General features: G+C 43.5%; 1 protein-coding gene across 8 annotated transcripts in view; it reads right to left on the bottom strand.

The window, feature by feature from the left end:
- Positions 1 to 16,544, bottom strand: part of nrcama (neuronal cell adhesion molecule a) — a 430,696-nt gene that overhangs the window by 41,490 nt on the left and 372,662 nt on the right. For all 8 annotated transcript variants that reach the window (XM_059977833.1, XM_059977838.1, XM_059977831.1 and 5 more), the window contains 3 exons: positions 11,252 to 11,456; positions 8,061 to 8,183; positions 743 to 922 (listed from right to left, as the gene is read on the bottom strand). In XM_059977833.1, coding sequence (XP_059833816.1) covers positions 743 to 922; positions 8,061 to 8,183; positions 11,252 to 11,456 — 508 coding nt within the window. The remainder of the gene's footprint in view (positions 1 to 742; positions 923 to 8,060; positions 8,184 to 11,251; positions 11,457 to 16,544) is intronic.

Genomic DNA, 16,544 nt, shown 5'->3' with positions numbered 1-16,544 from the left:
CCAGCTTTATCCTGAATTTTCAGCTGACTCCCTCACTTTCACCCCCGTTCTGGGCTTTGCTGGGTTCAGTTCCGTAAGTAATAGAATCCTCCCATATCCTTCCCCAGTCATTCTCCATGTGTTGGCCCTGACATTGTATTCCTTGTTTGGGTCTAACATGGCACATTGGGATGAACTGGAGTGCTGTGTAATCAAGCTAAGAAGGCTGGTGGTTAGAAGCTGCTCCACCAGTCCTCCTAATGGGGTGACTGGGTATAATTTAGACAACTGGCCTAACGATACTAGAACAACTAATGAACGTGAGCTGTGGAGAACCTCTGGCTACTCGTCCAACTGCCAACAGCTAAGTCATTGTGAAGAGGAAAGTACAGAAAGGAATGGGTTACCCAACGGGCCATAAATGTGGGAGAGTCCAATTTGGTGAGCAGTCAGCAGTCACAACCAAGTGTGGCAGGACAACTGTATCTCCTATTGATATCCCCATCCTACCAGCCATACACGTGCACTGTATCACAGTGGCCTGCAGAGGACTGACTGGATTAGGGAACACTGGACAATCTTTTCCCAGACTGAACCAATGGAAGAAGCTGAAACATTGTCAAGCCTCATTGTTACAGCGAGGCCATTTGAGGACCAGACATCCTCAAGGACAAAAGCATTTCAGATTAGTTGTTAAAGGCATGTTAAGTATCAGCACTGGAAGCCAAGAGTGAGGGTGAAGGGTGTCGAAGTTGTAGGGTACCTTCATCCATCACTGTAATGGCCTCTTCTGTTAACTCACTGCCGGCTCCCACACTGGTATAGGCGCTGAGATAGAACTTGTAGCGGGTGCTGTAGTTGAGGTTCCTCAGAGTCCAGCTGGTCTCATTTTCTACAGGGATCGTGATCTCCACCAGAGGACCAAGTTCATGTGTGCTGTTAACTGATGGAAAACAGAAGGTAAAGCTCTGCAGCAACTTCCATCTTCTCGTCACACGCCACTGATAGTCTGATGATTAAGTACAGCCATTTAGTCATCAATAAACTCTGCAGCATGCCAACTGCAAACAGACACGCATATTAATCCACTATATTAAAGACTGGATTAGCATACAGTGCCTGTTTTGTCACATTTCAGCTGTCATGCTGACAAATATGCATATGACTTCTGAACGCTCTGGCCAAATTTTGTAATCATAATAAAGCAGCAGCTTAAAACTGAAGAGTAAGGCTGATATTTATCTGTTGCCTTTTCCTTTGAAGGCCAGCCATGCAAAAGTCTATCAAAAGTTTTCAAATGATCCCTTGTCCAACATCAGTAGCTTTTGAAAGACAAGAATGCATGATTTTGGAATATTTTCTGAATGATCTCGCTTCACATACTTCTGGACTTGCCTACCAAACAAAATAAGCGCTCTCTCTTTGCACTCGATCAAATCTTTTGTTCACTTGCGGGGGTGAGGGGGGGGGGGAGAAAAAACAAGACCCTTTACTCTTTGTGGTGTATATGAATGAGAGGCCAAGGTTAGGAGATAAGCAAAATATACCAAAAGTGTTTTTGAGATTGATACCAAGGAGAAAGCTTTGAGCTGTAGGGGAATACTAAAGGACTGGTTAAATGGATAAAACTTTGGCAATGGCTTTGGTATAAACAAACAAGCTCAGAGAATGCACAGTAAAATGCAGGATGTATTAGCTTTGAGGTATAAAGGATCTCGAAATCCTGTATGTGACTGGACAGAGATAAATCCAGTGGACCAGATACTTGTCTTAATAGGTTACGGCAAACAGGACATTTGTCTTATTTGTCTGAGGCATAGAAGAGCAAGAAGGTCATTCAGGAACTACAAGGTACAACTAAAGTTCAGTGTGTCATTCGGATTAATGTACTGCAGTAAGATACGGAGAGAGAATAGAGGGAACTTACAAGGGTATGAGCAGAGGTGGGGATTTTAGTTCTATGCAGAGATGAAGTTTGCTTCTTTGGAACAAAAGAGACTGAGGGAAATTTAACTCAGGTGTATAAAGTTAGAAGAAACTCAGAATGGGTGGATGAGGGACTTATTCTCCTAAAGAGAGGAGGCGTTTCAATTAGTTAATACAGAGTTCAGAAGAAGTACTTCTCACTCGTTCTCCCACCCCAATATGATTGAGGGCCTAGACCTTGTGTGGAAAGGCAGATGAAGCAAGAAGGCCCCTTTCAACTAGCATCACAGTGAAGACATATCTGGATGAACACCTGTGGAGTCATCAACTGATACAAGAACTAGGAAGTGAGATTGCAAAAAAGTAGATCCTTTCTTGATTGACACGGTTATGATACATCAAAAGAGCATTCTATGATTTAATATACCTCTACCTTTGGATGTGAAGAATAAAAGACCAAAATGCAATTCCAAAATTATCTCCATTACAGTGGGGGAGGAAGAGAAAAGACAGTTATGTAAATCAATGTTATGTAACAACCTGAGGCAGGACCATTTCTTCTCAGTATTGAAGAGACTTCATTTTAAACCACCCTTGCCTTACTCAATATACTGAATTGACTTTATTACTTACACCTTTCATATACATGAGTAAAAATCTTTATATGTCTCCATCTAAATATGCAATGTGTAATTTATAGTAATTTATAATAAATAGTATGCACAACAGGACATCAATATAACATAGAAATAGAGTTGTGTCAGCATGAATTAACCAGTCTGATGGCCTGATGGAAGAAGCTGTCCCAGAGCCTGTTGGTCCTGGCTCTAATACTGCAGTACCATTTCCCGGATGGTAGCAGCTGGAACAGACTGTGGTTGGGGTGACCCGGGTTCCCAATGATCCTACGGGCCCTTTTTACGTACCTGTCTTTGCAAATGTCCTGAATAGTGGGAATTTCACATCTACAGATGCGCTGGGCTGTCCGCACCGCTCTCTGCATAGTCCTGCAATTGAGGGAAGTACAGTTCCCATACCAGGCAGTGATGCAGCTAGTCAGGATGCTCTCAATTGTGCCCCCATATTAGGATATGCGGGCCCTTCATCAACCACCTGGGGTGAAAGAGGTGCTGTTGTGCCTTTTTCATCACACAGCCGGTATGTACAGACCACGTGAGATCCTTGGTGATGTTTATGCTGAGGAATTTAAAGCTGTTCACCCTCTCAACCCCCGATGCACTGATGTCAATAGGGGTTAGCCTGTCGCCATTCTCCCTGTAATCTACAACCAGCTCCTTTGTTTTTGCAACATTAAGGGAGAGGTTATTTTCTTGACACCACTGTGTCAGAGTGATGACTTCTTCTCTGTAGACTGTCTCATTGTTATTTGAGATTAGGTCAATCAATGTAGTGTCATCAGCAATTTTAATTAGCAGTTTGGAGCTGTGGGTGGCAACACTGTTCTGGGTGTACAGAGAGTAAAGAAGGGGGCTTAGTACACAGCCCTGAGGGGCTCCTGTGTTGAGGGTCAGAGGGGCAGAGGTGAGGGAGCTCACTCTTACCACCTGCCGGTGATCTGACAGGATGTCCAGGATCCAGCTTCACAAGGCAGGGTGAAGGCCGAGAGCCAAGGTCTTCTTGTCGAGCCTGGAGGGAATTATGGAGTTGAGTGCTGAACTGTAGTCCAAGAACAGCATTCTCACAAAAGTATCCTTCTTCTCCGGATGTGTAAGGACAGTGTGTACAGTAGTGGCTATTGTGCCATCTGACAATTGGCTGTGTCAGTAGACAAATTGTAGGGGTCCAGTGAAGATGGTAGCATGTTGCAGATATAGTCCTTGGCCAGCCTCTCAAAGCATTTTCTTTTTATTGAGGTGAGTGCGACAGGACGCCAGTCATTCAGAAATGTTATCTTGATCTTTTCAGGTCCCAGAACAATGGTGGATGTCTTGAAGCACTCTACACTGGGAGAGGGAGAGATTAAAAATGTCTTTAAACACTCCTGCCAGCTGTGCCACACACACTCTGAGTACCCGCCTTGGGACGCCGTCCAATCCTGCAGCCTTGTGGCTGTCCACTCGTTGGAATCACATGCGTACTTTGGCCTCAGAGATGACCAAGCTGCAGGTCTCCTCAGGGGCTCAATATTGACACCATCAAATCGAGCATAAAAAAAGTTATAGCTTATCTGGGAGAGAGGCAGTGATGTTGGAAACTCCACTGCATTTAGCTTTGAAGTCTGCGATGGTGTGCAGACCTTGCCATAAGCGGTGTATGTTGTTGCTGGAGAGCTGAGTCTGAGCCGTGTCCCTGTATTGCCTTGATGTCTTTGTGCAGATTGTAGCTGCATTCCTGAGTTCTGTTGGTCGCCAGCGACATAACCTCTGTGTCGTGTGGCAAGTGCTGCTCACGTGGAACTGCTGGTCTCGATCTGGGGTATCTGGCTTGGATAGACCCTGGGGGACAACATCCTTGATGCACTTCCGGATGAAACTCATGACCCCATCTGCGAACTTGGAGACATCCTCATCGTGGAAACCATTCCAGTCGATGTCATCAAAACAGTCCTGTAACATGGAGGCTGATCGGTCGGAGCAACAGTGGACGGTTTTAACTATGGCCACCTCTTGTTTCAGTTTCTGCCTGTACTTCGGCAGCAACAAAGTGGAGGAGTGATCTGATTTCCCAAATGGCCAGTGAAGGATGGCAGAGTTGCTGCCTCACGGTCCCAGCTTTCTGGGTTCAACCCTGATCTGCAGTGTGGTCCAGTTCCCTCTCACATCCTGGTGGTATGTGGGTTGGTAGCTTTACTAGTCACTGTAAATTGGCCCAAGTACAGTGCTGTGCAAGAGTCTCAGTCATACAGACAGATAGCCAGGGTGTCTAAGACTTTGATACAGTACTGTATTAGGCAGCAGATCTGGCAGGAGCGAAGAATGTTGGAAATGTTGAGGGTGGAGTGCCATGTGAGGGGTGTGGGGCAGATTGCAGAGAAAGAATGCCAGAGGTGGGAGGTGAGGTGGGTGCTGACAACCCAGTCCCGAGACATCAGGCAAGCTCACTAGATTCCAAACAATTGGTCGATTGATCATTACAGATTCTGACTGGTTCTCCCCTCTCCCTTCCCCTTTTCCCAACCATGATCTCTCTCCCTGCCCACTTCTCACTCTCAGTACACAATAGACCCATATCAGAATCAGATCTATCATTGACGTAACATAAAGATTTTTATTCTTCATGTATGTGAAGAATGTAAGTAATAAAGTCAATTCAATTTATGATGGCAGAATGTAGTATTAATGGTAAGGCTCTTGGCAGCGTGAAGGATCAGAGGGATCTTGGGGTCTGAATCCATAGGACACTCAAAGCTGCTGCGCAAGTTGACTCCATGGTTAAGAAGGCATATGGTGCATTGGCCTTCATCAACCGTGAGCTTCAGTTTAAGAGCCGAGAGATAACGTTACAGTTGTATCAGACCCGGGTCAGACCCCACTTGGAGTACTGTGCTCAGTTCTGGTCACCTCACTACAGGAAGGATGTGGAAACTATAGAAAGGATACAGAGGAGATTTACCAGGATGTTGCCTGGATTAGGGAGCATGCCTAATGAGAATAGATTGAGTGAACTCGGCATTTTCTCCTTGGAGAAGTGGATTATGAGAGGTGACCTGATAGAGGTGTACAAGATGATGAGAGGCATTGATCGTGTGGATCGTCAGAGGCTTTTTCCCAGGGCTGAAATGGCTGCCACAGGAGAGCACAGTTTCAAGGTGCTTGGAAGTAGGTACAGAGGAGATGTCAGGGCTAAGTTTTTTTTTTACACAGAGAGTGGTGAGTGCGTGGAATGGGCTGCTGGCGATGGTGTTGGAGGTAGATACGATAGGGTCTTTTAAGAGACTCCTGGATAGGTACATGAGGCTTAGAAAAACAGAGGGCTATGGGTAACCTTAGGTAATTTCCAAACTGAGTACGTGTTCAGCACAGCATTGTGGGCTGAAGGGCCTGTATTGTGCTGTAGGTTTTCTATGTTACTAATTCAATTCAATTTATGACATTTGTTTTGTTTTTTTTTTGCAGCAGTACAGTGCAATACATAAAATTACTACAGTACAGTGCAGAAGTCTTAGGCTCCATCCCTACCTATAGATATGTGCCTAAGTCTTTAGCACAGTACTATATATAATATATGGAGAGGGGGGAGTCAAACAGAATGTGGAAAGAACAAAATAAGATTAGTGTAATTGGATGCCTGATGGCTAGCATGAATGTATTGGGCAGAAGGGCCTGTTTCTATGCTGTATGACTCTCATTACTTATTATTAACTATTCACTATTTTGGGTTGTGAGGGAAGAGAGAGTTTGCCATGTCTTTTCAGGGGAAAAATATTGGTCAATTTTAACCTGAGCACACCAGAATGCCTGTAGCAGAGACAAGTTCCTGGTTTAGCACAGCGTTCTCAAAACTGCTTCATCTTGGTGCTGGTGTGAAATGAAAATTAATCTCAAACTGCCACATTCTTGGGATTAACTCAACATTACTAATCAAAAGGCATAAGCAATAGCCAGGGTTGTAAGACTGTGAGCGGTGATGGCAGAATGGATGTGGCGAGGATGGTTCCTCCTGTGGGCAAGCCGAGAACCAAGGCTCATTGATTAAAAATAAGAGGTCACCCTTTTCAACAGAAAATAGTCAAAAATGTTACTCACTGTGTATTGTGAGCCTTTGGAACTCTTTCTCAAAGGGTGGTGTAAGTAGCGTCTTTGAATACTTTTAGGATAGACAGAATCATAGAAACAGGCACTTCAGCACAACTCATTCATAGTGACCAAGGTGCCTACCTGAGGAAGTCCCATATGCTTGTACTTGACCCATATCCAGCCACACCCTCCTGGTCCATGAACCGTCTTAATGTCTTTTAAATATTGTAATTTACTATTTAAGTTTGGTTATTTTATTGAAATGTTTACAATTTTCATGAGGCTTGGTGGGATAAATATGGGTTATGCTTACTATGGTGGTAGTGGGGAGAATGGCCATTCAAGAGGAAAATGAATGATATTTCTTCACACATCTTTGCAATTCTCTGTCTAAAATAGTTGTGGAGGCTTGGTTACTGAATATTCAATCATAGGTCAATAGGTTTTTAGATGGTCAATAGATACTGAGGGAATCAAGGGATACGGGGTCAGTGTAAGACCATAGAAACAAGCTAAAAGATCATCTGTGATGTTCTAGAAGGTCAGAATGGCTGATACCTGTATTTACATAGATCCTTAAGCTTTTCTGCTGTACTCTACCAGAAGCACTCTTATAACAGAGAAAAGTGTGACATAGATTGCAAGCTGCAAAGCACCAGACTGTTTGCCCAGAAAAATTCTAGCTTAAATTGTTGGTTTAACACAAGAATAAGAACAGCTTCTGTTCCCATCCCATCGTCCCATGTGATGATGAAGACCAGGCTCAAGAGGGTCACATCCCCGCACAAAGTAGGACTGGTTTGGGGCAATGTAAGCACACTGACTGAGTCGGGCATCACAGTGAAGAGGATTTCAGACACACTTCTAAATCTTGTGGAGTGCTCAGTTCAAAAAGACAACATACAACAGCCTTCAGGGAAAGTCGGGGATTGAAACATTAACTGTTTATTCACCTCCTTAGATGCTGCCTAACCCGCTGAGTAACTCCAGCTTTTAGTGTGTGTGTGTAGCTCTGGATTTCCAGCATCTGTAGAATTTTGTGTGCTTTCAGAAAACCTTAGAAATACTTAGCAGGCCAGACAGGATCGGGTGAAGAATCATGAAGCAGAAATGTTAAACTTTTGTTTTTCTTTGAATTGTTTAACAATTGCCCACTGGAGACGTATCTCGGGAAGCATCAAGCAGCCAGGTACATCACGTGCCTGCTTAAAAGGGTGACACAAAAGACTACAGATGATGGAATCCGGAGCAGCTCAGCATCTGGTTGTAACCTGAAATGGCAACTGTCCATAGATGCCGTACCTCGGAGGAAAATGGACAATAAACACATCAGACAACACATCAGAAGCCAGAGGAACCCACCGAGTCCCTGTAGCACGTGATGCGTTGGCCAATGGATTTATTGTTGTAACATAGACAATTGAAGGTGATACACTATTCTACAGTGCGGTTACTTACTGCGCTGGTACTTGAGTGTGTATCCTTTGAGAATGCCATTTGGGTGAAGTGGTGGGGCCCACTGCAGAGTCAGGGAATCCAGCATTGGGCTGGTAATCTTCAAGTATGCTGGTGAACTGGGCACTAATGAAAAACACAAGTCGAAACATTATACAATAATGCAACCAAATGGGTAAATTACACCTAGTTGTGTTTCTTCTGGAAAGATCTAAGATAGAAAGAACAAAACAGAATTTTCTAAGATAGAAAAAAACAGAAACCAGCAAAATAGGAGACACAAGAGATTTTGCAGACGCTGAAAATCTTGAGCAGATACATGCAAAGTAGTGGAAGAACTCAGCAGGTCAGACAACATCTGTGGAAGGAAATGACTAATTGACACTCCAGGCTGTATATCAACTATTCATTTCCCTGCATAGAGGCTGCCTGACCTGCTTGGTATCCTCCAGCATTTTGAGTGTACCAGCAAAATAAATTTTTCTTTACAAATGCTCAGAGAAAGCTTGGGTGATGATGAAAGTGAAAATGAACATATGGTCCTTCAATTTACATTTGCAGCATGAGTTAAATAAACCTACAGTTGTATCATTATACATTAACTGACTGCATCCCTAAAGCCCAGTGACTTATGTACAATGGCAAACACAACAAACACTGTATCCCATCAAAGTAATTGAAACCAGTTCATTTCTTTTTATTAGTGGTCTGGCTCTCGAGGAGTCTTCCAACAAGTACAATGGTGTCCTTCCATATTCATCTAAGCTGCTGGAAAATATCATACATGGGTCTCAGTCTACAGGAGTGACAGCACACCGAATATCTGAGCAGATCATGAACAGAGCTGGAATTTGATAAATAATACATTTTTCTCCTTTCTTTTAACGCATGTGGAATTACTAATAATTCCAGTTTAAGGCCATCAACATTTTAAATGTGTCCCTGATTTAGTGGCTTGTGTAATTTGATGTGAATAATAACTAATTATTTATGGATTCTTGATTAAACTAAAAATAAGAAACATAACTAATACTCCGTTTACTGCATAATTTAAAGTTTGAGACGATCTGAAGATTAGCAATGAATTAATTACAAAAACACTTTGTTGACCAAACATGTTGAATGAGGTAAGGTGGAGATAGAAGTGATATGATTGCAATATCTTATTCCTTATTTTTTCAACAATGTGGAAAGAGACCATTTGACCCATCAGGTCAATGCTAGTTCCCAGGGCAGCAGCTGCATTAGTCCTATTCTCCGTAACTTTACTCTCACCAATATGCCCATCACTTTTTTAGAACTCTTTTGTTATGAATTTACCATACTAGGTATAGTTCACAGTAACTAATCTAAGCAGTCTAACCAGAACACACAGAGCAGATCCCCATGGGCAGGGAAGAAAGAAGAAGAAAGCCCTTAACTCCAAGTCGAGTTTTTACGAGGCCAAGTTACTAGCTCGACACTCAACCCAGCACAATGGAAAGCATGCAAGGGAGCTGGCTGGATTCGAACTCAGGAGCCTTCGCTCCGAAGTCCATCGCTGATGCCACTATGCCACCAGCTGGCAATGGTCAGGGAGAGAACAAAAAAATTCCACACAAGTGTAACTGAGGTCAGAATCAAACCCGAGTTCTGAGAGGCAAGAGCACTAAATGCTGTGCTACTGTGTCAGTTAATAGGATGCTATGTGGTCCCAGACTCCCTCATCTGAAATAAGGCACTTAAGTTTAATAATTGAATCCTGGAGGCAGACACATTCTCTTTGGTTAGATGGTGACCAGGATTAACTGTGAGTTCTGGGACAAGGATATGATTCTGCCTCAGGCAGATAAAAGGAGGAAAAATCACTGCCTTTCAGGCTTAGCTTCTGGCTTTCTGGCTTGTCAAGGGGAAAGATTGCAAGCAGGGTGGACAAACTGATTACGCCACTGAGGTAAAGGAAGTGATTGAAATGAGGGAAGTGTAAAGGAATGCTGTGGTCAAATGAGATGGTGCAATCACTGGCTGGTACTGCTATTGAACGTGCTGAACGATGAAGTGTCTGGTACCAGGGAACATTGTCTCAGTACCAGAGGCAGGTTATTGGCACTGAGATAACAAGAAAATATCTTCCTTTAGTTTTTGATAAACTTTTGGAATTCTCTACCTCATAGGGTTGTGGAGGCACAGTTATATTTAATTCAAAACAGCAATCAAAGGATCTCTAGACGTTGGGGAGTACAAGTATATGGGGATAGCGCAGGAGGGTTGCGTTGAGGAGTTGGACATTTTGAACCCATTCTTCAAGCCCTGAATTCTCTGAGTTCTATTCTCACAGGTCTTGTGTAAAAAATAAGGATATTTGCTTGTTGCAGGCAAAACAATTGGAGCAAATGATTCAGAGAGCTTCACATACTGTATTCCTCATGCTCTTTTGCCTCTAGTCTTTGTACAGCATGAGTACAAACACTCTCTCATCATGAAACCTAACATGGGTATTCTTCAAAACCAAATTATGACTCCATAGCTTGACTGAACAGTTGTCACTTTACAGATATATAAATATTTTAAACACTCCAATTAAAAGAAAATATACTCTATTCATATAACTGAATTTTCTCTTGTGTTGTGTTACTCAGTATACTCTGGTCACACAAACAAGCTGCCTCCTTCCAGATGCCATTTTTCTGCTGGCCAGCAGGGGGCAGGGTATTGCCACAATAGAAAAGGAGAGGGCAAGGAAAGGAAACTGAAAGCAAAATGAAAATAGTGACCTGCAGATAAAAGCTCAGATCATGGTGCTTGGTGGAACTCTTTTCTTGGCATCTATTTTCATAAGTAGATATTTCATTGCTGCTATACTATTAACAACATCTTGTGTTGGAGACACATAAGATGAGCTGCAATGCCGTGGCAGAAATCCTCCACATTTGCTCTAATGCAGAGGCACCTTCAGCAAGTTAAGTTTGAAGGGAACTTGCACTGGGAATAAATGCTGATCTGATGCCCTGACTTCAAAATGAAAGAAATGGTCCCATTTTGTTTCTCATGTGAAAAGCTGTGACAAATCAATCCACAACACCCAGAAGTCACAGGTGCATTTCAGTTGGTTTTGGAGATGGAACGGCAGCTGAGAAGCCTGTGATGTGACATAAATATACGTGGCAATAGGTAGAGAGCAAAAGCTGCAATCAACTGGGTATTGTACACCTTACCTCCCTCAGGAGTTTTCAGTATCACATCGGGGCTGGGAGGTCCATCTCCTTTCCCATTGAAGACGCGAACGTTGAGCTTATAAACACTGAACGGCTCCAACCCTGGCAACATGCCGTGACTCTTATTTCCACTAAAGGCCAGGATCTTCATCTCCTCGTGCCGTTTACCCCTTTTAAGGAGGCTTCCTTGCTTCCAGTAATAGATCTGAGTGTGAAATAAGCAGAGGAAAGGAGTCATCTGCATTGATAAGTTGCCTTTTATTCCCTCAAGGCTGTTCAAAGCCTCAGTGAATTACTTCTCACATGCATTTCATGGGGTTTTTTTGCATGTAAACTCCACAATAAAATGCACAATACGGAGACAGAAATAAATTTGTTCAATTGGTTAAAGAAGGAAGTTTGTTCAGGGCAGTCGGAGAACACTATGGATTTTACAAAGTTCTACTGGATTCTACTACAAAAAAAAGTCACATGAGTCTGTTTATGTTCCATATCCTGCTCAATTCTCTATTGCTTGCCTCTATTCTCTTCCTAAAGGACACTGACTTACTGCCAGTTGAGAGTCCCAGTAACCCTCCACGATGCCCTCCAATGTGTTTCTCAGGTGGGAGCCCAGACAATGACTACAGGTTCAGCCTGCTCCTATCCAACCTCAACAGCATGCACCTCCAAGGATCAAACAGCAGCAATCAGGAGCTTGTTCCATCACATTCTTGAGTAATATTTTTTTGCCAGAAAAAGCATGTTATATCCCCCACTCCCCCATCTGCTGTGAGCATTCGCAACTTCCCTGGACCCATCTTTCAACTTGTCTTTGACGATGAGCTCCTTCAAAACATCTACCATTGTCCCTGTAATAAAAAGACTAAGCAAACATGTCTGAATGACTGGTGTCCTGTTGCACTCACCTCAATACTAAGCAAATGCTTTGAGTGGCTGCTGCATGCTGCCACCCACATGGACCCGCTACAATTTGCCTACTGACATAACCGATCAACAGATGACACAATAGCCACAGCTCTACACACCGTCCTTTCACATCTGGAGAAGAAGGACACTTATGTAAGAATGCTGTTCTTGGAATACAGTTCAGCATTCAATAACATAATTCCCTGCAGGCTTGACAAGAAGCTCAGAGACCTCGGCCTTCACCCTGCCTTGTGCAGCTGGATCCTGGACTTCCTGTCTGATTGCTGGCAGGTTGTGCGAGTGGACTCCCTCACCTCTGCCCCTCTGAACCTCAACACAGGAGCCACCTGAGGCTGTGTACTAAGCCGTCCCCCTTTACTGCCTGTCCACCCATGACTATCGCCACTCACAGTTCCAATCTGCTAATTAAATTTGCTGATGATACTACTTTGATTGGCCTCATCTCAAATAATAACGAGGCAGCCTACAGAGAAGTCATCACCCTGACACATTGGTGTCAAGAAAACAACCTCTCCCTCAATGTCGCAAAAACAAAGGAGCTGGTTGTGGATTACCGGAGGAATGGAGACAGGGTAACTCATATTGACATCAATGCATCTGGGCTTGAGAGGGTGAACAGCTTTAATTTCCTCGGCATACACATCACCGAGGACCTCACGTGATCTGCACACACCAGTTATGTGGTGAAAAAAGCACAACAGCACCTCTTTCACCTCAGACGGTTGAAGAAGTTTGGCTTGAGGCCCCTTTCACCTATGACTGCGTTCCTGTACATGGTTCTAACTCCATAATCAAGCTCGCAGATGACACCACGGTGATTGGCCTGATCAGAGGGGATGACGAGACGGCCTACAGGGACGAGGTCCAGCACCTGCCCACGTGGTGTGCTGACAACAACCTGGCCCTTAACACCCAGAAGACAAAGGAGATCATTGTGGACCTCAGGCATGCTAGGAGCCACACTCATGTCCCCATCTACTTCAATGGAGCTGTAGTGGAGCACGTATCAAGCTTCAAATTTCTTGGTATCCATATTTCCGAGGATCTCACCTGGTCCCTGAACTCTTCCATCCTGATCAAAAAGGCACAACAGCGTCTTTATTTCCTGTGGAGCATTAAGAAAGCTCACCTCTGTCCCAGGATAATGACGGACTTTTACCGCTGTACCATTGAGAGCATACTCACCAACTGCATCTCAGTGTGGTATGGCAATTGTCCTGTATCAGACCGCAAAGCACTCCAGTGTGTAGTGAAAACTGCCCAGTGGATTATCGGCACCTAATTTGCCCACCATTGAGAACATCTACCATAAACGCTGCCTGGGGAGGGTGAAAAGCATTATCAAGGATGCATCTCACCCCAACCATGGACTTTTTACTCTCCTCCCATCCGGTAGGCGCTACAGGAGCCTCCGCTCCAGCACCAGCAGGCTCAGGAAGAGCTTCTTCCCTGAGGTTGTGACCCTGCTGAACCTCACATCACAGCGCTAAGCAGTATTACACCCATATTGTACTGTCTCAGTACTTTTATATTTGTGTCTGTAGCACTTACTTTTTATTCACAGTTATTTTGTAAATAACACTATTCTTTTCATTTCTGGTTAGATGCTAACTGCATTTCATTGGCTTTGTATCTGTACTCAGCACAATGACAATAAAGTTGAATCTAATCTAATCTAAATCCTGAGGACTTCCTACAGGGGCACAACTGAGAGCATGCTGACTGGCTGCCTCACTGCCTGGTATGGGAACTGTACCTCCCTTAATCGCAGGACTCTGCAGAGAGTGGTGCAGACAGCCCAGTGCATCTGTAGGTGTGAACTTCCCATGATTCAGGACATTGACAAAGACAGGTGCGTAAAAAGGGCCCTAAGGTTCATTGGGGGCCTGAGTCACTCCAACCACAAACTGCTCCAGCTGCTACCATCTGGGAAATGGTATCACAGTGTTAGAGCCAGGACCAACAGGCTTCGGGGACAGATCCTTCCACCAGGCCATCAGACTGATTAATTCACACTGATACAATTATATTTCTATGCTGTATTGACTGTGCTGTTGCACAGACTATTTATTACAAAATACTATAAATTGCATATTGCACATTTAGATGAAGATAAAGAACAAAGAACAACACAGCACAGTACAGGCCATTCGGCCCACAATGTTGTGCTGACCCTTAAACCCTGCCTCCCATATAACCCTCCACCTTAAATTCCTCCATATACCTGTCTAGTAGTCTCTTAAATTTCAACAGTGTATCTGCCTCCACCACTGACTCAGGCAGTGCATTCCACACACCAACCACTCTCTGAGTAAAAAACCTTCCTCTAATATCCCCCTTGAACTTCCCACCCCTTAACTTAAAGCCATGTCCTCTTGTATTGAGCAGTGGTGCCCTGGGGAAGAGGCGCTGGCTGTCCAGTCTGTCTATTCCTCTTAATATCTTGTATACCTCTATCATGTCTCCTCTCATCCTCCTCCTCTCCAGAGAGCAAAGCATTAGCTCCCTTAATCTCTGATCATAATGCATACTCTCTAAACCAGGCAGCATCCTGGTAAATCTCCTCTGTACCCTGTCCAATGCTTCCACATCCTTCCTATAGCGAAGCGACCAGAACTGGACACAGTACTCCAAGTGTGGCCTAACCAGAGTTTTATAGAGCTGCATCATTACCCCGCGACCCTTAAATTCTATCCCTCTACTTATGAAAGCTAATACTCCATAAGCTTTCTTAACTACCCTATCTACCTGTGAGGCAACTTTCATGGATCTGTGGACATGTAACCCCAGATCCCTCTGCTCCTCCACACTCCCAAGTATCCTGCCATTTACTGTGTACTCTGCCATGGAGTTTGTCCTTCCAAATGTACCACCTCAAACCTCTCCAGGTTGAACTCCATCTGCCACTTCTCAGCCCACTTCTGCATCTCTACAATCTTCCACAATCCTCAACACTATCCACAAGACCACCAACTTTTGTGTCGTCTGCAAACTTGCCAACCCACCCTTCTACCCCCACATCCAGGTCGTTAATAAAAATCACGAAATGTAATGTAAAGATTTTTACTCCACATGTATGTGAAGGATGTAAGAAATAAAGTCAATTCAATTCAATTGAATTTTGTTTTTCACCATTATTCCTCAGTCATCACTGCCCTTCAGCCTTTCCATTTTTGTCAGGGTTCGGCATCAATAATATTTTCAGGTTTTTATGAAAAGCAAACTTTCGCCCAATTGATTGGATGCCATTGTCTTCAGGAATGGTTTTGCGTGAGAAAAGGAAGTAGTGGAATGTAATAAACTACATATAAATATCACGCCTTTCACTCCTTCAACAAATTGTTTCTGTCTGCAGAGCTGCTGCATACTATTTTGCATTATTTCAGGAACTGATTTCCCAATGTCTAATCTATAAGAAAGCCCATCATAAAGGAGACAATGTTCCCTGGCTCCAGACATCAACGCCCAGCACATTCAGTAGCAGAATCAGCTACTGACTGCATCATTGTATTCAACCACAAAATTCCTTTTTCATTTTCCTCATTTCAATCATTTCCTTTCCCTCAGTTTGTCCTCCTTCTCTGTAAACTTCCCTCTTACCCAGACGGAAAGAGGGCACAGAAGCCTCAGGACTCACACCACCAGGTTCAGAACTGTTGGCTTGTTTGTTTATTGATTGGTTGATTGAGAAATAATATGGAATAGGCCCTTCTGGCCCTTTAAGGAATCTAACTCTAGCCTAATTATGGAGCAATTTACAATGACCAATTAACCTGATAACTGGTATGTTTTTGGACTGTGGGAGGAAACCAGAGCACAGAGAAGAAACCCATGCTGTCACAGGGAGAATATACAAAATCCTTACAGACAGCGTGGGTTTAGTACTTTTTTTAAGGATTATATGGGTCGGCACAACATGGAGGGCTGAAGGGCCTGTACTGTGCTGTAGTGTTCTATGGTTCTGCAGTGGCGGGAATTGAACCTGGGTCACTGGTACTGTAAAGTGTTATTACCCTTCAACCAACAGGTTCTTGAACCAAAGGGTTCACTTGCTCATCATTGAAATGTTCCCAAAACTTATGGACTCATTTTCAATGATTCTTCATCTCATGTTCTTGATATTTATTGCTTATTTGTTTATTATCATTCTTTCTTTATGTATTTGAACAGTTTTTGTATTTTGAACACTGGTCGAACACCCAAGTTGGTGCAGTCTTTCATTGATTCTATTAAGATTATTACTCTATTATGGATTATTGAGTATGCCTGCAAGAAAATGAACCTCAGGGTCGTATATGGTGACATATATATATTTTGACAATAAATTTACTTCGGCAATATGCTTGTGCCGCAAAGTAGAGAT

Source organism: Hypanus sabinus, chromosome 8, assembly GCF_030144855.1.
Source record: "Hypanus sabinus isolate sHypSab1 chromosome 8, sHypSab1.hap1, whole genome shotgun sequence".
Taxonomy (NCBI): Eukaryota; Metazoa; Chordata; class Chondrichthyes; order Myliobatiformes; family Dasyatidae; genus Hypanus; species Hypanus sabinus.
This window is presented reverse-complemented; position numbering and strand designations above follow the sequence as displayed.